General features: G+C 34.3%; 1 protein-coding gene and 1 long non-coding RNA gene across 2 annotated transcripts; both read right to left on the bottom strand.

Moving 5' to 3' along the window:
• Positions 1 to 3,572: 3,572 nt before the first annotated feature.
• On the bottom strand, positions 3,573 to 13,795 carry OPT7 (oligopeptide transporter 7). The gene is made up of 8 exons (XM_088218006.1): positions 13,637 to 13,795; positions 13,383 to 13,495; positions 12,780 to 13,288; positions 12,605 to 12,702; positions 4,931 to 5,500; positions 4,600 to 4,855; positions 4,348 to 4,530; positions 3,573 to 4,264 (listed from the first exon to the last, which is right to left on the bottom strand). Exons 2-8 carry the CDS (start codon positions 13,408 to 13,410, stop codon positions 3,656 to 3,658), a joined length of 2,253 nt encoding a protein of 750 aa, XP_088074132.1. The 5' UTR covers positions 13,411 to 13,495; positions 13,637 to 13,795; the 3' UTR covers positions 3,573 to 3,655.
• On the bottom strand, positions 8,878 to 11,474 carry LOC148266340 (uncharacterized). The gene is made up of 2 exons (XR_015818482.1): positions 9,575 to 11,474; positions 8,878 to 9,253 (listed from the first exon to the last, which is right to left on the bottom strand). It is a non-coding gene; the product is annotated as an uncharacterized LOC148266340 (long non-coding RNA).
• Positions 13,796 to 24,300: the final 10,505 nt, after the last annotated feature.

A 24,300-nucleotide genomic window follows, 5' to 3' on the forward strand; every position in this document is an offset into this window, starting at 1 on the left:
GAAGTGGGAACATATCACCATGGATTTCGTGACAGGATTGCATATGGCACACTCAGGACATGATGACATCTAGGTAAATGTTGACATGATGACATCTAGTAATTATTGACTGGCTTACCAAGTCTTTCCACTTCCTGGCCATCAAGATGACCGATCCCTTAGACAAGTTAGCAAGAATGTATATCCGAGAGATAGTCAGATTACGTGGAGTGTCAGTGACATTAGTGTCCCACAAGGACCCCAGGTTCACTTCTCAATTTTGGTCTAGCTTTCAGCAAGCCATGAAAATGAAACTGTCCCTTAGTACTATATTCCACCCTCAAACCGATGAAAAGTCCGAAAGGACAATCCTCACACTTGAGGATATGCTCTGAGCTTGCGTTCTTATCTTCGGGGGCCATTGTGATGACCATCTACCCCTGATAGAGTTTGCCTATAACAACATCTACCAAATAAGTATTGACATAGATCCGTATGAGGCATTGTATGACTGCCCATGCAAATCACCGATCTGTTGGGAAGAAGTGGATGATAAAAAATTATTCGGCCCAGACCTTGTAGATGAGACTATAACCAAAATAGTTAAGATTAGGAAGAACATTTAGACGGCTCAGGGCAAACATAAGAGTTATGCGAACACCTGGAGGAGGGATTTAGAATTTGAGAAAGGCGATCGGGTGTTCCTTAAGGGAATTAGTAGGTTTGGCACGAGGAAAAAACTAAGCTCCCGGTTTATTGGGTCATTTGAAATCTTAAACAAAATTGGTACCGTCGCCTACAGACTGGCACTGCGTCCAGAACTTTTCAGGGTTTATAATATGTTTCATGTGTCCATGCTATGCAAGTACAAGCCAGACCCCTCTATATCTTGGCCCACGAGCCTCTTCCACTATAGGAGGATCTGTCTTATAAGGAAGTATTGGTCGGTATTGTGGACTGAAAGAGTAGATTACTCCGCAACTGGAAAATTTTCTTTGTTAAGGTCATATGGCAGAATCACACACCGAGAGATGCCACATAGGAGCTAGAATCAAACTTTAGAACCCAATATCCCCAGTTGCTTGATTGAGAGTGAGAGAGACAAATTTGAGGGACCAAATTTTTTTTAAGGAGGGAGAGTTGTAATGCCCAATTTTAATTTAATGAAAATTAAACTAATTTATAATTGTAATTTTTTAATTTTAATTTAGTGTAAAAATGAAGAAAATTTGATGGACGATGAAATTGGAAACAATTTTAGGAAAAAGGAGTGAAAATTTAGGTTCTTGGTGTATTTTTGAAAGAAAAATAAAAAACTGGAGGTTAAAATATAATTTAGAAAAGTTGTGTCACGTAGGATGCTCAGTCAGTAGCCCCGACGAACCAGAACGCGACGCGTGGCAACAGACGTTGACATAGTGCCATGTGGGAGGCCACGTGAGCGATCCGCGTGTCAGCAATCGAACGATCCAAATCCGTTCCTACGCGCACGGACGACCCAGATGCATGCACTCCCTAGACGCAATCGGACGGTCAGATTTATACGAGATCAACGGTCCATATTTACTTCCTATTTAATCACGATCGGACGGTTCAGATCAAAAGCGATAGAGTTCCAGATTAAAAGAGGACGGGTATAAATAACCCTCTTCACACCAAACCCTAACCCTAGCCGCAAGACCCCCTCGCCAGAGAAGAGGACCCAGCCGCCGGGAAGGAGAGCCGCCGCCAACCGCCGCTGCGCCGGAGCCACTTCTGACTGCCAAAAGAGGTAAAAATTTCTTGCTTTTCTTGGAATTCAATTTTAAACACCCGCATAGCCAAATCAGAGCCAAAAGACCGGTAGATTGACCGAAAATCGCGGGCAAAGCTCGGTGGCTTCGTCGCAGAAAATTTCAAAAACTACTTCCAATGAAGCCCTTCTCGATTCTTGTTCTGTATAATTATTCCACCATTTTGATCACCGTTTCCTTCTCTACAGGTTGATCGGAGCAAAACACCCAATTGCAAAGCGAGCCGGCGGAGCCGCAGCACTAGAGAGCCCTACTGCCGGTGAGTTTCAATTTTTCAATTTTTTTGGGCCAACCGAGTCCCTTTAACGTGTTTTCTCGTAGGGGTTGATGTAAAACTGGCCGAATTCGACCGAAAACAGCCAATTCGAGGTGGATTGCCACTGCATCGTCGCTGGAGCACGGTGGAGCTTCCGTGCTGAAATTTTAAAATTGGCTGAAAAGGGTTCCTAACATTGTTTTTGAGTTTTTGTAGGATATTTATAGGTACTTATAGCGCGTCTTATTCCCCGAAGAAAAAATTCAGGGAACCTAGGAACCGCCAGTAGGCGCAGTCAACAGCTTAGCTTTTTGGGTATCAAATTGAGTAAGAATCCCTCACTCTGTTCTCTGTAATGGAATTAAAGTCAAATTAAAATCTATTTAGTATTTTGTGCAATCTAGAAAATATTCATAACTAATTACGGGTTATTAATGAAGACAGAACTGAAAATTATCTACTGTTGTTTATGTTGATTATTTTTACGATTTAAATGCATGATAGTATTTAATTAATTGATTTTATAGTTTTGAATGCATGTATTGTTTGTTTTGTATGGTTATGGTTGAATTGGAGAATTGAACGCTAAAGGTAAACGAAAAATTTTGTGATTAAGTGAATGGAAAAAATGATAGCCATACTGGGTATCCTAGGAGCTAGTGGACGAACCGAGTACATAGAAAACTCTACCGTGAACGTTGTCTCATACCGGACGGAGTATTTAGACTTAGTAATTTGGTGCTTATACCGGACGGGATATGGAGATAACCCGTTTCACCCTCATATCGGATGGGGTATTAAGGTTTAATAATTTGGCACTCATACCAGACGGAGTATGGGGATGGCCTGCTAATTGAGAATATTAAAAGAAATAGTTCACGCGTAGTGGGGACATTTCTATGGACCCCATGGATACCAACAGACTTATAAAAAGGGGCAGTTGTTGTTTTGATTAATTGAATATGAAATTGTAATATGCGCATGTTACCGATTGCATATGAAGTCATGATAAGTGTTATGTTATAGTTTCTATAGATTGTTTTAGTAAATCTCACTTCAGTAAGTGGACGGTAAATGATTTTATTATTGATAAATAAATTTGCTTAATTAAGTACTCCATTAGTTGTTTTAAATTTTTCTACCAACTTTCATTTCTATATGTAACGTGATATTCTTACTGGGTTAATGTAGCTCATTTTTTATTTAACTATTTCAAATCAAGAGAACCAGGATCCATAGCCCGATCCAGAAGAGGGTTGTGAGTAGGAAACCAGTTTTATTCATTTTCTGATTATTTCCTTAATTTTTTTGTATTTCTTTCAAAAGAGTAATTCTCGTAATAATATTTGGAACTTTAAGTTTATGTATAAGGAATGTAAACCTTAACTATTTATTTCACTTTTGCATTAAATTCATAATTTATTTTCTTTAGAATTTTCGGGTCGTTACACTAAACATCATAAATTAATAGAATAATGTTTCTCAAAAAGAAGAAATATATTAGCACCAAATGTTTAAATAAAGATGAATTATGAATTATGTACTAATTGATAACTTTTTTTCATGGACTAATTTATTAAAATCTTCAGTGCATACATAACAATTTTCCAAGAAAAAAACGAAAGTTCTAGTCGAAAACAGGACAGCCTTCAACCAGAATTCCCTTAGTTGTTGGACAGGAAGCCAAGGGGCATCCGTCAAGGTCGTTACCCCACCAGTCTAGACTAATGTTTTGTAAGCCCAGACACAAATAAAGAAGGACTCCCATAAAGGCAAGTCCAGCATCTAATGCTCCAGATAAAACATAATTATATCTCTGCCACAAATGAGGTTTATATCTATATGCAACAAACCCAGAGAGGAAACCTGCAAAAACCCATGTAGTGTAATTGACTGCGGTAGCTGGTGGCATCATTCCAGTAGCACCAATTAATACCGGTATATTGATTAGTCGAATCCAATGTTGGTTCGGAAATACCTTAGACACCAACCATACAATAAGCGGAGCAATTGCCCCTGCAAGGAAAAACCAATTTACTGCTTCGTATGTCCCTAAGTCTCCAAAAATTCTTCTAGGCCCTATCAGACCCCAAATCACAGATGCATCGTAGAACACTCTATCACTTGGACATGTCCACACTCTAGTTGAGGATGATTCACATATGTCAGGTATGGTTTCCATTAACCACCATGCAGTTCCCAAATAGACAAAACAAGCTATGAGAGTTCCCACTATCTACACAGATCATAACATGAGGAATCGTGTCATAAATATATAAATATATCTGTGTATATGTTAATAATATAGTATCAACTAACCTGGGCCATAAACATTGTCCTAGGAGGAATTTTCATGTAATGGCCGAGCTTGAAGTCTTGCAAGAATGTAATGGCCTGAGTCATACTTATATATCCATACACCTTGAAGCAAATATTTGCAACTGGATATCCGGGATAAATATATCCGATGATGTACTCAGTAATGATGTTCAACCCAGGTGACTGTCATTAACATTCAAATTTTTTTATGATCATCTTATAAAATAAAAAAAAAAAATTAAGTAAATATACCTGATTTGTGATGGCAGTAATGATCCCAATTGGAAGAGTGAAAACAATGGCAATTAGACAAGCTAATAAAACACCCCACCATGGCAACTGAAGTTGTTCATTGTAATATTCACAAGCAAAAATGGTGGTTGCAATGTTAACCATAAGAATAAGCACAAACCACCATTCTGGAACTTGTTTATATCTTTTCATAAGCTTTGTGTGTATATCCATCTCCTTCCCTTGAAAACTAGCCTTACTTTGTTCCCAAATTTCTCTGCAATTAATATTTCAAGACTGATTAACATGGATACATAATGACATACATAAATATAACTTCAAGATTTGCTACCTTCCATGGAACAATGCAACATGTACAATAGTAGCAGTTAATGCAGCAAAGCCAACACCATAGCTGATAGCGAAGAATGTGCTGAGATAAAGCGGTCCTTCTTTTTCGTATGCTGCCATGTCAAGATGGAAATTGGAATCTATAATGGATGTTATATTATATTCTTGACCTGTGAATGTGAAGAGTTGGGAAGAGAATATGGGGAAGGTTTTGGCTTTGTAGACATTGAACCAATAACAAATTGGAGTTAAGACATACATGACTAAGACAAAACCCATGGCAACATTAGCTGTGGCAAACCATGGGCTTGCAAGTGGGCTTCCCAAGTAGGCAGAGATCGTCGACCAATCTAACCCAATTGCACCGATTCCAAGCCCATAAAGCCCTGAACCAATTTGTTGTGCAACTATTGATTGCGGGAATACCCAGCATACCCAAGATAAAGATGTTAGCATTTGGAAGAGGTAGCCTGGGAAGACATAGTAAGTGAAGCTGCAAATAAAGGAAATGATAAAGAATTGGGTGCGAGTCACGCCACCAGTTGAACGTTCTTCCTTTTCGTGCAAGGCCCTGTAACTCCAAATATATTAGTTACATATCCATAGCTCTTAGAATGCTTTTAAGAGAAGTAAAATAAATTGTTTACTTAAAATATATATCAAACAAGAGAGTGTTGCAAAATTTGTTTCATAGGCTATACTTTCAACTAATAGTTACAAATAGACATGCCTACCTTAAATGATTTTGAGTATGCAAAACAGTAATTTTCTTGTTACTATTATGCAAAATGCTACTTTTATAAGTATATAAAAAAAATATTGATAACATGTTTTAAATATATTGCAATGCCTTTTAAAATAGTATTAATGTTTTCAATTGTTAGCATGCAAACAATATCTAATATATTTCTTGCAAAAGTGCATGACATAATATTTTTATTAAAAGTATCACGAGTTACATATAAAATTTTATCATTTTAATATAAATAATAGCAAAGAAATAATTTCTAAAAAAGATTGAAGACAATGAACATTGATATAATAAACATTGGTGACAACCAAAATATTAAATTAGACTATGTACGATTTTAAAATAATCTCTATATTATTTTTATTCATTATTAGTACATATATTTTTTTTTAAAAAAAATAAATATAGTTCTTGACTGTTACCGCAAATTATTACTATTAATTGATTTGTGTAAAAATCCAACCGGGTAAGTGGAGAATATTTAATGCTCTTTTAATTTTCTACAACATTTATTGTGTGGGGGTTGGGAATATATACACGTGTAGGGGAGTAAATGAAGGTGGTCTCTAGAATCATCTGAGACCACCAGCTATCTCCAACTTTTGAACAGAAAAAAAGATCTAAACCCTTCATTTTAGGGTTTTGATCTGGGCGGTCCACCTGTCCGTTTTTCTCTCAGCCTTTTACTTAATTCTTTTCACCTACTCCTCAAGATGAAACCAGTTCACTTTCAACTCTTCGAGTCCCACACTGCCACTTCATTAAACCTTTGTACTTTCTTGTTGCAAGTGCTTCATCTTGAACAGAAGTCGGTGATGTGCTGAGGCTCCTAAAGGTTTCATGAGCAGATCGGTGAGTGTTCTCTCAAGGTGACGTGTTTCGTCTCGACGAAGCCCTTCTGAACCTGGTTACGAACTATGTGACAATTGATGTCAAGGTCTTCGTTTGTTTGTGAAAGACCGGATTTGCTGCGATATGCTCGGCGGCTTTGTTGTCGCAGTTCAGTATTACAGGTAAGTGAGGTACTATTTAAAAATCTCGAAGAAGATAGGTTATCCACTAAACTTCACATACTGTGGATAACATACTCTTGTACTCAGCTTCTGCGGAAGACTTGCTCATCGTAGTTTGTTTTTTTATTTTCCAAGAGATTAGTGCAGGCCCGAGGAAGATACAGAAGTCTGTGAGGGATTTGCGGGTCATCGGACACGATGCCAAGTCCGAGTCACAAAAGGCTTGAATTTTAAGGTCATTCTTTCTCGAAAAAAAGATGCCTTGCTCCGGATATTACTTTAGGTACCTGAAACCATGTAGTGCGGCGTCGAATGCGGTCGTCTAGGTTATTGCATGAACTAACTGAGATGTTGGGTGGAGTACGTTATGTCGGATCTAGTAAAGTTGAGGTAAAGCAAACGGCCGATTAGACATCTGTACCTCTCCGGATTTAGTAAGATTTCTTTTTCTTCTGCATTTAGCTTTAGTCCGGAAGGCAGGAGAAAGTGGCTTCCTTTTGCATCTTCCATTTTTGTATCTAGTAAAATGTCTTTAATGTAGTTTTTCTGGCTGATGTAGATCCTTTCTTTTGACCTAGCTATCTCGACTCCAAATAAATATCTCGTTTGGTCGAGGTCTTTGACCGTGAAGGCTTCATCCATGGTGCTTTTGACTTCACAAATCTCTTTTTCATTAGGACTCGTGACAAGTAAGTCATCCATATATACCACAACTGCAACGTAGTTTTCTTTTGTTCCTTTTGTGAATAGACAGTGGTCGGCTTCTGACTTTGTGAAGCCGATGGATTGGAGCTTTGAAGTAAGCTCTTTATTCCACTGACAACCTACTTGTTTCAGGCCGTATAGGCTTTTGGTTAAACGGTAGATTTGTCCTTCACTTGCCTTGAGGTAGCCCTCTAGGGGTTTCAAGTATAACTTCTCTTCTACAAACCCATGTAGATACGCATTATTGATGTATAACTTATACACTGGCTAGTCATTTGCGGCTGCCACGACTAAAAGTAGTCGAATCGTGACCATCTTGGCCACTGGTGAGAAGCTGTCGTGATAATCTATGCCAAACTCTTGGTTGTAACCTTTAGCCACGAGTCTTGCTTTATATTTATCAACTGATCAGTCAACATTCTATTTTATTTTATACACTCATTTTGAGTCGATTGCCTTCTTCTTTTTTTGTAGTGCAGTTAGTTTCCAAGTGTTGTTTTCTTCTAGTGCGGACAGCTCGGCTTGCATGGCCTCAACCCACTTGCTGTCCTTTTTAGCATCCCTGTATGGCATTGGTTCCTTCATAATAGACACTTGTGCAATGAAATTAACATAGCCATGATTGTATGCAGGTGAGGTGGACATGAGGAAGGGAAGTTCTGACACAAGTTGTTTGGTGGTATGAGCGATAAATTATTCCCTCCAGGCAGGCCTGCCTCTCACCCTGGTGCTCTTCCTTATTTCAGACTCTTGGGGAATAATGTTTGGTGAAGAAATTTCTTCTCTTCTTTGTAACTGGTTTTTAGGTGTGGTTACTGTGTCGTTGCTTGGTATTGGCAGTGGTGTGTCATGGTAATCTGGTTTAGGGTATTCTATTTGGTATGAGAGAACATGTTCATGGAATATGACATCGCTTGACAAAATTATTTTTCTGTTTATTATATTATATAATTTATACGCCTTTGCGTCGGGTGCATATCCTAAGAAAACACATTTCAAAGCCTTAGGTTCAAACTTGTTCTTTTGAGGGTTAATATTTATAACAAAACATAGACAATCGAAGACTTTTAGATTTGAGTAATCCGGCTATTTTTTGTACAAAATTTCATAAGGAGTTTTTCATTTTAAAACAGAGTTTGGCAAAACGTTTATTATGTGTGTGGCTGTGAGTATGGTTTCGTCCCAAAACCTTTTTGGTAATTTCGATTCAAACATCAATGCCCTAGTAATTTGCAGTAGGTGTTTGTGTTTCCTCTCCACCACACCATTTTTGTTGTGGTGTGTATGTGCAGGTTTTTTTATGCATGATTTCCCTTTCTTGAAAATTTTTTTTGTATAAGGTGTTTATGAACTCAGTGCGTTTGTTTGTCCTAATTATTTTGATTGTTTTCTGAAATTGGTTTTCTATTAGATTGCAAAAATATTTTAAGGTATTTGATACACTCGTTTTCTCTTTTAATAAATAAATCCAAGTGGCTCTTAAGAAATCATCAACTATGGTTAAAAAGTAGAGTGCACCAAAAATACAATTGACCGGGTATGGTCCCCAAAGATCAACATGTATTAAACTAAAAATGTCACTGGTATTAATGAAACTTTTAGGGAAAGACAAACGCTGTTGTTTTGCCACGGGGCATATTTCACAATCATGTAAAGTTGCACTGCCTGGTAACTTTAGACTGGGGATGTGGATCAATTTTTTTGTGGATGTGTGGCCGAATCTTTTGTGCCATAGTTGTAGGTTGTTTTTTTGGGTGTGGATGGTGCATGCTTTGTTAGAGTTTATGTCTTCACTCAGGGTGTATAGGCCCTTCATTATTGTTCCCTTCCTCAATATTTTGTTAGTTGTCAAATCCTGCACAAAACAATGGTTGAGATGAAAGGAAATGTAGGTATTTAAAACTTGTGTTAGCTTTATGACATAAATAAGGTTACAAGTGAATTTTGGTATATAGATGACATCTTGCAAAGTTAGATTATCACACAGCTTTATGGTTCTTTTGTGAGTTGAATGACTCGTGGTTCCATCTGGCAACGAGATAGCACGGTAGGTTCTAGTTTTACGGGTTTTGAAAGCATTTTGAAATCATGGCATATGTGTAATGTGGTACCTGTGTCTATTATCCAAGTTCCTACATTATTAAAAGCATGTAAAAACAGCATTTAGGTTGCTTACCAGGGGGGCTAGAGTAGCCCATGCACCCTGTTGATTCTACCGCGTTTGCTCCTTGGTTTTTCATGTACTTGCTGATCTCTTGTTGTATGAGTGTGGCCATTTATGTGCCCCAGTTTGTGTTGAATGCTTTTGTTTTGGAATTATTAGGGGTAGTGTTTGCCACTGCATTGACTTTTTCTTTTTTCCTTTTCCCTTTGAGTTCTACAAATCATTCTGGGTAGCCATGGAGCTTGAAACATGTGTCCTTCGTGTGCCATGTGTTCTTGTAATAAGTGCATGTCCTGCTGTCCTTTTCCTTTTTTCAATTTGGAAATTTTGGATTGTCTTTCAGGTTGGTGTAAAATGCAACAGGTGTCCCCTCAGGTGAGTTACTATTGTGTACTTCTCTTTGTTTTTCAACACTAATCACCATAGAATAAGCTCTATTTATACCCGGTAAGGGTTCCATGATCAATATTTGGTTTCTGACATGGTCATATGAGTCATTAAGACCCATTAGAAATTGGATTAGGTTGTTGGTATTGTTTATTTCATTGTGTTGTGTTGTAGCATGGCAGGCGCAAGCAGGTAAGGGCCTTAGGTGAGTTAACTCATCCCATAGCCTTTTGAGTTTTGTATAATAGGCTGTGACAGAAAGGTTAAATTGCGTAATGGAATTGATTTCACGTTTTAATTTATATAATAGAGGTCCGTTGCTTTCACCATACCTCTCTTTTATTTCATCCCATAAGTTTTTTGCTGATATGGTGAATAAGAAGGCGCTAGCGAGCTCTTTGTTCATCGAGTTCAGGATCCAAGACACCACCATACTGTCTGTTTTGTGCCATTGTTTATATTCTGCTGCATCAGATTTGGCCTTTTTGCATTTGCCATCAACGAGAGCGAGCTTGTCCTTGGCTCGCAATGCAATCACCATGGCTTGGCTCCAAGACAAGTAGTTGGGGCCATCAAGTGTGGTGGTAACAAGTAACATTCCAGGATAAAATGAGTTTAAAAGTGTCAACATATATGTATTAGGGTTTGCCATTTGAGCAGTAGGATAATAATGTAATATAGAAATAAGAGAAATTAGCAATTATTACAGACACTACTCTGATACTATGTAAAAATCCAACCGAGTAAGTAGAGAATATTTAATGCTGTTTTAATTTTTTTACAGCATTTATTGTGTGGGTGTTGGGAATATATACACATGCAGGGGAGTAAATGAAGGTGGTCTCTAGAATCATCTGAGACCACCAGCTGTCTTTAACTTTTAAACAGAAAAAAAGATCTAAACCCTTCATTTTAAGGTTTTGATCTGAGCGATCCATCTGTCCTTGTTTCTCTCAACCTCTTACTTAATTATTTTCAATTTGTTATGCTAAAATTTTGATTTTTAATTTTTTTATATAACAAAAAATTGAAAATATAAAATTAAAAAAAAAAAAAAAAAAGTCCTTGTTGCCAACCTCTCAACCCTCCCCTTTCCCAACCAACATGTCCACTCCCCTCTCCATCATCATTGCGGGAAATGGAGTAAGTGTCGATGAACTGAGAGCTCCTTAGCCTTCTTGAGAAGCTAATCCATTCAAGCTCCATCTCTATCCTCTCTCTGGATTTTTGTTTTTGTTTTTTGTTTCCCTTTCTACTCTTTCTCTCTTTCCTTTCTATCCAAACAACTGAAAATTTTCTTTCTTGTAATGTATATGATACCCTTCACTCAATTTTTTATTTAATTTGTGGAAATATACTTTTTTGTAAAGGCAAAATCTGGGTCATCAAGCAAAATCACTCGGCGAGAGTGAGAGATACACACACACACACACACACAGACTATCTGTAGATTAGTACAGAGAGAGAAGAGAAGAATCTTGAGTTATTATTTGCTTGATTAGTATTAGTTAGAGGTAAAGAGTGTTTTTACTGAATGAGTTTTGGGGAGATTTCTCGATAGCAGCATTTCTGGCAGCAGTGCACGAATCCTCGGTGACATATCCTACGACAACCACGACCACCATAACGCCGCCGTGAACATGCCAAATGGTGCCATTGCTCAGCTGTGGCTTGTCTCTCCTCTCACCAAATCCATGTTCAACGCTTCTGGCCTCTCCCTTGATCTCGTACAGTCGCCCCCACCACTCTCTCTCTCTCTCGGTGGTGGGAAGGGGACAAGGCATGTGGGTTGGAGAAGAGGAGGGAGGAATCTACTGGTGTAAATTTATCCAATCATAAATAATTACGTATTAGTTTACTAACACCTTATAAATTGATTAACTATATTAATGTAAATTAGAAATTTGAAAAATTATAAAAGATAACATAATAATGAATTTAAATATTTTAAAATAATATAATAATAGAAAACCATGAATAATAATTGTAAAAAATAATAATAAAATATTAAGCCATCTTCTTTTTAAAATAAATTTAACCGATTGCTATTAACTTGAAACAAAATTGGAAGTCTCCAAATTGTTTAAACATATCATTTTTTTAATTCTTTTAAAATCTTATTATTCACATGGAATATTTTCATAGCACTGCAAGGCCGCATACAACTTTTGAAATAATTATTAAAAACAAAAAAATTGAAGTAAAATTAATATAATAATTGAAATATATTATTTTCAGCTTGAAATTGTTTAAGAGGTATATTTTCTTATAATTAACAAATAAAATAAAAAAATCATTTGTAATATTAGCTTCAAATTGTATGGAAAAGAAGATTATGTTACATCCAAACTTTTTTGGATAATTTACAAAGATGGGATATATGAGTTATATAAATGGTGTAAGAAAATTTCACATGTTAGAATCTTGGAAGGCTACTGAGAAAGTGAATATGAAATTGGCATCTTGCCAGCTGGACAATAGTGAGACAGACCCCACATACATACTTTCATCAATCATCCCACTCTCCAACTCAAAAGGGATTTTATTATTAACTACCATAATCAACTATATAAAAATAATAATAATAATATTTTAATTATATTTTTACCCTAATAAAAACAATTTCCATGCATGGTTAAATAATTTAATTATTACCTGAACAAAGATACTTGCACAAGATTTGCCGGCCACCACATGGCTGCTGGTTCCACCAGGTACCTCCTAAATATCCCGGCCCAACCAAACCCCAGCACCTACCATTCATATCCCAAACATACATATATTAGCTGTAATTACAGATGATGATGATGTTTAAATCAGTAAAACTGACCTGTGTAGTGATGATAACAATCAGGGAGACGAAGAAGGTGATATGCTGTTTATAGAAGACTTTGATAACAGTAACTATATGAATTGCGTACACGCTGCCTGCACCAGAATTTGCAAAAATGGTGATAAGAACATGTTCTTTCACATTGAAGGGACCTGGGTTCAACGTGAACTCCCATTGCTTTCCCTTAAAGAACACCCGCTTTGTTATCTTTGCAGCCATCAGGTGGCCAAGAGGAACCACCGCAATCTGAGCGGAGATGGCCGTGATCGACAGTGGCTCTTTCCGGTACCAGAAGAACTGGTTCAGAAAAGATAGGACCACGCACGACAGGCTCCCTAATACCCACATACGAAACGTCAGGGCTGGCATCGATGGCTCGTCGGTGGTTGGAACCGTCATCGCTACTTGCTTGATCGGCGAGTTTTCTTCTGGATCAATCTCCAGCTCCGACTTCGACGACGAAGATGATGAAGATGAAGATGCATCTTCTTTTTCATTTTCAGCCACTGCAATAAATACAAATTATATATATCCGCATACCATTATATTACCTAACAAGAAAAAATTTATCATCAAGGATCTAGAGAAAAGATAACTTACGGAGAGGGGATCTGATTTCGTCTTCCATGGAGGTAGAGAATGGAAAACAACAAGTCAAAACAAGAAAATATTTCCTAAAGATGAAGATGCATCCTATTTTTTCTTTTCAGCCACTGCAATAAATAGAAATTAGATATATGTGTATATATATATATATATATATATATATACATACACACCGTTAGATTACCTAACTAGAAAATATTTATAACAAAGGATCCAATGTGTGTGTGTATAGAGAAAAGAAAACTTACAGAGAGGGGCTCTGATTTCATCTTCCATGGAGGTAGGTAATGGAAGACAAGAAGTCAAATCAAGATATGCGTGGGCTATTTGTTATTTTTAATGCAAAAAAAAAAAAATTACGTGTAACACGTTGTGCTTTCTTAATTAAAGAAATACATTCATAAATTCGCAATTCAATCAATAATTTAATAATTAAATTCTTATTTTTATTAAACTAAATGTGAATTACGACTGCCCATGCATTTCTAAAATTAAAAAAATTAATTTTTTAATAAAATTTAAATATGTAATTTTCAAATAAAATACAAATATTTAATCATTACAATAGAACATTATATGTGATATATGTGAGCTATTAATCGACTAAAAATGCCGTGTATATATATATTATCTGATAATATGCTAAAAATGCTATGTATGATAATAGGCTAAGAATGCTGTATATATATATATTATGATTTCTTTTAGAGCAGTTGTTGCATTTAATGGCCCACGTGATAGTATCTGCAACCCTTGACATTTTATCTTCATTATTAAGATGAAGAATAAAGTCTAATTTAATGAGTGATTCTCATTTTTTTTTCTATATATATATATATATATATGATAGCTATTAATCAATCCCTCAATCATTAGAATTACAAGTTTGCACGAAAAGATCAACTGTAAAATTAAATTTCTAAATTAATTTATCAAACTAAATAATTAATTTATTATATGAAAATATACTTTTAATATAATACACGTAATATATTAATATATTATATATTTAAGAGATTTTTTTATTTAAATTTAAGATTTAAAATCTAATTGTTAAAAGATCATCTAAATTTCAATTATACAATTTTATTAGTACTTATTTATATACTTTTATTTACTTCAAACTCCTTAATAGGATTTGATGAACTTTAATTTACAATTGTTGAATAATAGAAAATATAAAATATGATATGATGATTTCTTTTTGAAAGTCATTGGGAGAGATTGTTCTTCACATTGAAAAAATGAAAGTTATAATTATGACAAGGATAAGTTTACAACTAACTACCCTTCATACCTTGAAAAAGACTAGATTCCCAATTTCATAATCTAAATCCACGTTTCATTAAAATATACCATGTAAAGAGTTTTAAGGTCTCTTTCAGGCTAATATTATGTTTACTAGTTGTCTCCAAAGATAAGTTCTAATTTAGTTTATTCTAATTTTTTAAATATAAACTTTTTATTATTTTTGTTAACAAAGATCTTCATAATTATCGTTAATATAATTATATATATATTTAAAAAAATAAGTTGTTTTTTTTTTTTTTTGCATATATTGAAGCTAGATTTGTTGTAGCTTCTTCATACAATTTTCATATGGTGTTATAGTTACATAAATTTTTTTCTAGTTCACCATCCTTCTAAAACACCAATTATTTGCCAACTCTTCTAAGCATTTAGAAGCTTTCAAATCTAAAAGTTCATTTCTTTAACCTCTTCATCAAGCTCTATCATTACCTAGCTAGAATAAGACTCCTCCATGAATACAACATTCACACCATCTCTCATCCTAGCTACTAGCTACTAGCTACTAGATACTTTTAATCGTATTAAAATTGAAAATGACTACATAGAATAGGATTCGTCACTCCTTATCTACTTGCCTCTAATAAACAAAACACAATTTTATGTGTTAGGTTGATCCCTAAGCTATTTCTCTTTATCCAAATCATTACTTGTACGCAGTACCTGAAATTTTGCTAACTTTAGTACTAATGTCAACAAGTTTCCACCTCACACCCACTCGACTGCTAAGTTAATAGTATATGTTAGCTCACTTTTCTACTATTTTTGACATTATGAACTTTATACAAATTTTGCTTATATAGAAATTGAAATTTTAGAATATCTTACTATTATTTTAACTAGTCTTAATTACAATCTATTGGTTCAAGTTATTAAAAATTTTCTTATGGTGTGTAAACTTTTGTCTATTATTACATGAAATATACTTAAATCTCTTTTATGAGAAAGATAAAACGATGATGAGTATGAAGATCATCTTAAAGATTAGAAAAAAGAAACTTACCATATTATCACTTGGTTTTATAAAACTTTTATCCCTCTATTCACATTCAAGTTATTAACTTTTGATAGTGTAAAGGAAATTCAGGATTGTCTGGACCATAAGTACTAAATCATTGGCATTAGTCACTAGTATCAATTATGACTATGTTCCACAATTTTTAAATATGGATTCAACCAATATATATATATATATATGAATTTTTTAGCTTAAGCCGAAGCTGTTAAGAATCAATTATCTTAGGCCAAGACTAGTAAAGATCATTATCATTTTATCCATTTCCTCATGGCCTTTTGACTAAAATGTGAAGTTGTACCACTATGTTATATACAAATCATCTTCTCTGTTATTTATGAAATCAACTTTAAAAAGACATGTCTTATTCTCAATAAAGTGTCATAATCTAATGTTTCTCTTGTATATACTTCTTTCAAGCTCTCCCACTCAGAATATGATGCTTAGTTCTATAAATGTTGTCATCAACCTAGTCATACTCTCTTTGTTTTCCTACTACTGAATGTTAATATTGCTGCAAATTGGGCATAGAAGTACAAACTATCCCAGTTACTCTAATCTCTCAGTTGATCCTATTGTGGAATCCATATGGCATTAAAAGATTAAACATGTCATCGCAAATTGTCTTACACATTATTCAAGCACAAGGGAATTTCCTTAAAAGATGGACTGACCTGAGCAACTTGAATGCCTCTTAGAGTCCCTTTCTCTTGAGCTTTATAGATAATTCTTGATAGAGTTTTGGTTATTATGATGAAGAGATAGGGTGAGAGAGGATCCCTTTATTTGATTATTCTTAATGATGTGTTGATATGACTTAAATTCTAATGATTTAAATTCTAAAGATATTTTTGTAATTATCCTATGGATTAATATTATGTGTATTCTGGGGACTTAAAAAAATCATAGAAGCGTCCTTATATATAGGTTTTCTAATCTATGGGTGTTGCACTCTCTTTTGATCATAGTGAAATATTTTTTTATCGGTTTTGTCTGTGAATGTAGGCATACTGTCGAACCACGTAAAATCTTGTGTTGTTTTCTTTTCTATTTTTTTTTTGTGATTGTGCCTATTTTAGGAATTAATTTTTCCAACAAATGATATCAAAGCCAGGTTTGAGCTAGGTTAAGGAGAGAAAGCATGTTGGTTGTGAGAGAAAGTCACACAAAAATTAGGGAAACCAAAGGAAGACAATCGCAGCAGCCAAGTCCCTTTGTCATTCCCTCAAATATCGGCAGTGACAGAAGACGTATGGTGAGCTAGAAAAACCAGAAGAAGGCTTACCGATTGGTGAGCAGCCAATCCAGACCTGGTCTTCGGCCATGTGCACGCGGCTTGATGGAGATGGAATTGCGGCAGGCTAAAGGAAATTGTGTGACTGAGCCTTCTATTTTTGTTTGATTTGCATGACCGAAGGGGACAAAAGAGTTTTACAGCGAGGTATATGAAGTTTAAGGCTAGAAAGCCAAAGATAGGAGCCGCAAATAAGTTGGAGAAGACAAACCAACACTACAGACTCCAGATCACGCAAGGCCGATTTATGGCATTTTCGACAGTTGTTCAATGCGTTTTCAACAAATCTGTGCAAGATCAGAACGGCTGCAGATTTCTGTAGTTTTTTGGTGATTTATGGTAGCGTCGAGCGACGGCTTGTGGCGACATGTGACAGCCCCAGCGGCCACATGTGTAGAGGCATGTAGAAGCACGTGGAGGCATATGTGGGTGCTCTGATGGTTGCGTACAGTGGTTTTATATGCAATGGTGACTCACTATGAGTGATTTTTTTTAATAGTATTATTTCTTTCTATTAATTTATTTTTTGGTACACAATATAGGGATTGAAGATGATATCCACAAAATATAAGGTTAAAAATTTTGATGGTAAAATGAGTTTCAGTTTATGAAAAATTAGAATGAGATCATCACTAGTATTACAAGATTTGTGGAAGAAAATTGAAAAAAAATTTATAGATGGTATGAGAAAGCCAGAAAAGGGAGATCTGCAAGATAAAACTTTATGTGCGATTTTCATGAGTATAACCAATAACGTTCTGCAAAAAATTGCTGGGAAATTTTTTCCTTCAGCTGCATGGAAGAAATTATAAGAATTATACTCTGCAAGATTGCTAATGAACTGCCTTTATCTAAAATACGTTCATTCAATAATATCTTAATGTTTTTAATTCTATCATTATGGACTTGAACAATATAGATATCAAGATTGATAATGAGGATTAGGCTCTAATTATGTTGTGTTCACTGCCACTATCATATGAGACTTTTGTTGACACTCTATTGTATGAGAAGGATAATATTTCACTTAATGATGTCAATAATGCATTAAAATCAAAATAGTTGAAAAAGAACTTCCCAGAGTATAAAACAAAAGGAAAGAGTTTGGTGAATAAGGGAAGAACACAAAGAAGAAATAAGTTAAGGAGTATCAAAATCTAGAGCTAAGGAAGCAAACTGTTATGAATGTAGGGGCAAGGTCACTTTAAGAGATATTGTCCCAAGTTAAAAAATAAAAAAGAAAAAAAACAAGAGAACTCTGCTAATTTAGTTGACGACAACAATTCTAATGATAGTAATAATAGTAGTACTAGAGAAGTCTTAACTATGAGTTTTAATCATAGAAAGAATTCTTGAATTCTTAATACTGGTGCTGTATTCCATATGTGTCCACACAAACATCGATTTGCTACATACAAACAGATGAATGATACTGTGTACATAGACAATAGTAGTCCATTGATTATAGAGGAAAATTGGTGACATCAGATTAAAAATGTCTGATGGAGCTATCAGAACCATCGAGTGTTAATATGTTCCTCAGATGAAGAGGAACTTGATGTCTCTTTTTACTCTAGATTCTTAAGGATACAGGTTTCATACAGATAATGATATTCTTAAAGTGTGCAATGACTCAATGGTATTTATAAAAGGCAGTTTGGAATGTAGATTATATACTCTTCAGGGAAATATTGTTTCAGGAAAAGCTATTGTAACGTTAGAGAGTAGTGATCAAAATCAAACTAAGTTGTAGCATATACACCTAGGTCATGTGAGTGACAAGGAACTTTTTGTGTTGGGCAGACAAAATTTATTGAACAGTTATAAGGAAGAAGCTATGGATTTTTGTGAATACTATATGTTTGGAAAACAAACTAGGGTAAAGTTTAATAAAAAGATAACGCACAAGACCAAGGATAAGTTGGACTATATCCATTCTGACTTATGGGGTCTATATAAAAGTCCCTCAAAAAATGGTGTAAGATATTTTATGACTCTGATTGATAATTATTTTCGAATGGTTTGAGCATACTTTCTGAATTCTAAGGAAGATGTATTTTTAACTTTTGTTAAATAGAAGACTATGATTGAGAAGCAGACAGAGAGAAAGATCAAGTGTCTTAGGACTGACAATGAGTTAGAATTTCACAATCATGTGTTTGATGACTTCTGCATTATGGAAGAAATAGTGAGACACCGCACGTATGTTAAGAAACCACAACAGAATGATATTGTAGAATGTATTAATAGAATGCTTTGTGATAAAGTACGAAGTATGCTCTCTCATTCAGGTTTGGGATAAGAATTTTGGGCAAAAATTGTGAATACTGCTTATTTCTCCATCAACAGCTATTTAGTGCAAAACTCTTTTTAATGTGTGCTCTAGTTCATTTGTTGATTACTTTCAGTTGAGGGTGTTTGGTTGCCCTACTTATGCTAATGTAAGATATGGTAAACTTGAGTCGAGGACAAAGAAATGCATTTTTTAAGGTATGCATCTGGAGTGAAAAGTTATATATTGAGGTACAATGATTCAAAGTCTTCAGAGTTTATTATCAATAGAGATGTGACATTTAATGAGTCTGTTTCACTAGACAATTAGAAGGAGAATGCAATAGCAGAATCAGATCCTAGTGTTGGAGAATAAGTGGAGGTAAAAGTTGAGACTCTAGCAACTCAGTCAAACAGAATACAAAGTAGTACTAGTAATCAACAACAGTCTTATAGCATCGCAACAGAGAGGGAGAGAAGACAAATTAGACCATCGTAGAGGTATGAAAATCTAGTTACATATTTCTTAGCAGTTGCAGAGACATTTACTTTATAGGAACCTGAAAGTTATAGTGAAACTATTTCTAGTTTAGATGCATATCAATGGATTAATGCTGTGGGTTAAGAAATTGAGTCACTTCATAAGAATCAGACTTGAGAACTCATGTCATTGCCAAAAGAACAAAAGGTAATAGGCTGTAAATGGGTTTTCAAGAAGAATAAAGGCATTCCAAGGGTAGAAGTGCCTCGACTCAACGAGAAGAGATCGACTTTAATGAAGTGTTCTCTCCAGTTGTGAAACACAGTCCCATCAAAGTCTTACTTGCCATTGTTGCTCTTCATGCTTTAGAGTTGAAACAGTTAGATGTAAAAACTGTATTTTTACATGGTGAATTGAAGGAGCATATCTATATGAGTCAGCTCGAGGGATTTATCATTTCAAGTATGGAAAAATATGTTTTTTTACTTAAGAAATATTTGTATGGTTTGAAACAGTCGCTTAAACAATGATATATTCATGGTAAAGAATGGCTTCATTCGTAGTGTCTATGAGAGTTGTGTGTATCACAAGAGACTTTTAGATGATTATGCTATTTATTTTTTATTGTATATAGATGACATGTTTATTGCTGGTAAAAGCATATCACAGATGGATACTCTAAAAATACAGTTATGTGAAGAGTTTGAGATGAAAGATTTGGGTATTGCAAGGAAGATATCAGAAATGGATATTACTCGGGATAAAAGTGCTGGAAAATTTTTCTTATCTCAACGATCATATGTTGAGAAAATACTACAATGCTTCAATATGATTTGTACTCATCTTGATATTTCACATGCAGTTAGTGTAGATACATGGCGTATCTTGGGAAACAATATTGGCAAATAGTGAAATGGATTCTAAGGTACTTAAAAGGTATAGTAGATATGGGTATGATGTTTGACAAAGCCAAGATAAGTGACTTAGTTTTTTACTATGTGGATCCAGACTTTATAGGGGATTTGGATAAAAAAAAATCTTTGACACGTTATCTGTTTACTCTATCTGAAAATGTTATCAATTAGAAGACAACATTGTAAGCTACAGTAGCTTTATCTACCACAGAGGCTAAATATATGGCTTTAACAGGAGCAATAAAAGAGGTTATTTGGCTACAGGATTTGGTGAGTGATCTTAGGTTAATACAAAAAAAGTTGACAATGTTTTGTGACAACCAAAGTGTCATACATCTCACTAAAAACTAGATGTACTATGAACAAACAATTATATTGATGTTAGATATCACTTAATTTGGGACATTATATCACAGGGTATCATAGTTGTGCAGAAGGTATCTACACAAGAGAATCCTGCGGATATGATAACCAAGGCAATCCCAGTTAGCAAGTTTAAACAATACCTAGACTTGACTAAAGTATGTAATACTCACTAGTACCCTCGAATGGGTATCATGGCAAAACAGAATGATAAGAATGTCATTTCTTTTGATTTTAAAGAGAATTCAAGCAAAGATGAAGATTTGTTGATATGACTTAAATTTTAATGATTTTAATCATGAGAATATTTTTGTAATTATCCTAGGGATTAATATTATGTGTATTCTGGAGCCATAAAAAAATTTTAGAAGCCTCTCAATATGCAGGTTTGCTAACTTATGAGTGATGTACTCTCTTTTGATCATAGTGGAATATTTTTTTGCTGGTATTGTCTATGGATATATGTATACTGTCGAACCACGTAAAATCCTATCTTATTATTTTTTTTTTTTCTTTTACTTTGTTTATGATTATGCATGCTTTACGGATTAATTTTTCTAACATAATGTTATGCCATGTATTAAATTCCCATTAATAATTAATTGAAAATAGATGGTTGAGAGATACTGAAAGATTAATTGAATCATTTTTTAAGAAAATGCCATATTATTTCGTATCTGTATTAGGAATTTCCTTTTCACTCTATTAAATGCTTTTTTCATGTTGCCTTTAAGCTAGCCACCCGACACACCTTTTTTCTTCTTTATGGAGTGGAAGATTTCATGTCTAATTTTAGTGCTCTTGTGAAGAAGTGATGTAGCTTTAAAAATGGGCAGCCCTACAAAGTACTCAAGAAGAAAGAGAGAATAGAAAACATAATTAAAATAGTTCATATTTACCATGAAATGATTATTATCCCTTTTTCATAGAAATCTCTAATTGACAGTGATTGATGTATTGTAGAAAACTAAAGAGGAATGTTAAAAGAAGAAAAAAAGAGCATAATGTTGATCCTAATAAGCTTAAAAAACCTGCATCCTTCTTCTTTTTGTTCCAGTACGAGTGGAAGCGAGATAAATAAATGCCAGAAAATGAAGGTATGAAACCTCGGGAGTAGAGTGTATAACATTTTTTTGTTGATGTAGTAAAAAAATAAAGAAAACTTTGTAGGAGGAGCGACCAGGAATAAATAATTCACCCCTTAATGCAATGATTCTAGTAAAATGGAAGGTATAATATTATTGTTTGACAACTCTTGGTGTCCATGTTTTAATTAGTGGAATGCGAGGAGTGAAAAAAAGAGGAGGATGTAGATTTTTTAGGCTTGTTTGAATCAACATTCTGCTCCATTTTCTTTTTCTTACATTCTTATTTAGTTTTCTGCAATATGTCATTTATTGTCAGTCAAATATTTCTACAAAAAAATGTATAAGAATCACTTCATGGTAAATGTGAACTATCTTAATTATGTTTTATGTTATCTCTTTCTCTTAAGAATTGCCTGACTTTTTGTCGCTAAAGTTTCATCATTTCTTCCTCCTCCTTCTTCAAGTTTTTTATCTCTTCATCCTTCAGTTACTTATAGGTGTCCATCTCCAGTAAATATTTCTCTTTGTTTTTTTACAAAACATAATCAAACATATGGCATGTTGAAATGAAAATGAATAACACGTTTGGTTAGGAAGTGAACCTCTTCATAGGACTGTTTTTGTTGTTCGCTCATGTTTTTTATTCTTCACTAGTAATTTTTACTGTCAGTAAATAATTCTAACCAACCACAATTTAAAAAGAAAATATTATAACTTAAAAAATTCATTAAGAGAGACTCAATTACCTTTAAAATACTCTTGTTTTTAGCAATTAGAGTAATCATTCTTTGGTTAGAGAACAACAGATAGGCTTATTCAGGCTACTTTAGTTTCAGTGGATCCTTCTCTTCCCTATAAATCAAGCAATGAGAAAAAATCAGCTAAAAATTTCTTTTTTCTTGGGCAAACATGAAAAAGAGAGAGAAAGAAGCCATAATTTGGAACATGTTTACTTTGTTTTCTTCTTATTCTCTTTCTTCTTTTGTTACACTTGCTTATATTTTACTTACATAAGATATTCATGGAGTAAATAATATATGGGCATAAAAGGGATACAATTTTTTTAAATCTTTTTTTTTTGTAATGCATGGAGTTGATTATTATATTTTTCACAGCATTTTATGTATATAACATAATTTTTATTATTATATAAAATAATATAAATATTATTTTTATGAATTTAAATTATATAAAAATAACTAAATTTTTAATAAAAATATTAAAAAATTATCATATTTTAGTTTTTGATATAAAAATTTACAAGATAAATGATGTCGGAAAAAGAAAAGTGGTTGAGAGTTTATACAATGTGTAATTCTAAAGTTTCTAACAAGTAAAAATTAATCGTATTAAAACATTATTATAGTCTCACTTTATTTTTTAAAAAAAAACTAATAGATTTAATTATTATATATATTATCATAATTTAGATTTCCAATTTTCCTCATATATATAAGTAGTAAATTGATTTTTGTATTATTTGTCAATATTTAAATTCATCTTATATGATTTTTTGCAAGTGTTACGCCATATCAAGTTAAACATGTGCGTGCCTATTTTTTATTGGCTAAAAATTTTATGTCAGATTTAAAGTAATATGTAAGTTGTAAAAATATTTTAATTTGTAAATTATTTTTAATATAAGAAATAATAAAACATTAAATACTAAAAACATAAAATTAAAAGTTTCCTCTGTCCATCATAGCTGCTACTAAACCAGGAACAACTCCCGCCAGTTTCTACTTCCTCACTTCCTCTTCCATCTCGTCAGCCCTCGATCACAAGACTTTGCTGGGCCCGTCCACTGTATTCTTGGCAACCGTATAAGAACAGATGATGATGCTGGCTCCAAAGACGACAACAGTGTCACTGTAAGACCCCCCATGGACTCCTTGGCTACCGTCAAAGGTTTCTGGGCGTTAACGGCCAGACCTGCCTTCGGGCTGGTGTGGAGCATTGTCGAGGCTGCTCCTCCACCTCAGATGGTAATGCAGCCGGAGCCGTGTTGCAAAAGCCGGCTTTGTTCGTTCAGCGACAGAAGCATTCGTCGGGAGCACTGTCATCCACCACCTGCATAAAGATCCCTGACAAGATGACGGAAGTTTTTTTTTTTTTTTTTTTAATTTAATGCCTTTAACATTTATTTTTTTGTATTCTGTTATATAAAATATATATATA

The sequence above is a fragment of the Carica papaya genome, chromosome 4, assembly GCF_054855325.1.
Source record: "Carica papaya isolate Zhongbai chromosome 4, ASM5485532v1, whole genome shotgun sequence".
In the NCBI taxonomy this organism is placed as follows: domain Eukaryota; kingdom Viridiplantae; phylum Streptophyta; class Magnoliopsida; order Brassicales; family Caricaceae; genus Carica; species Carica papaya.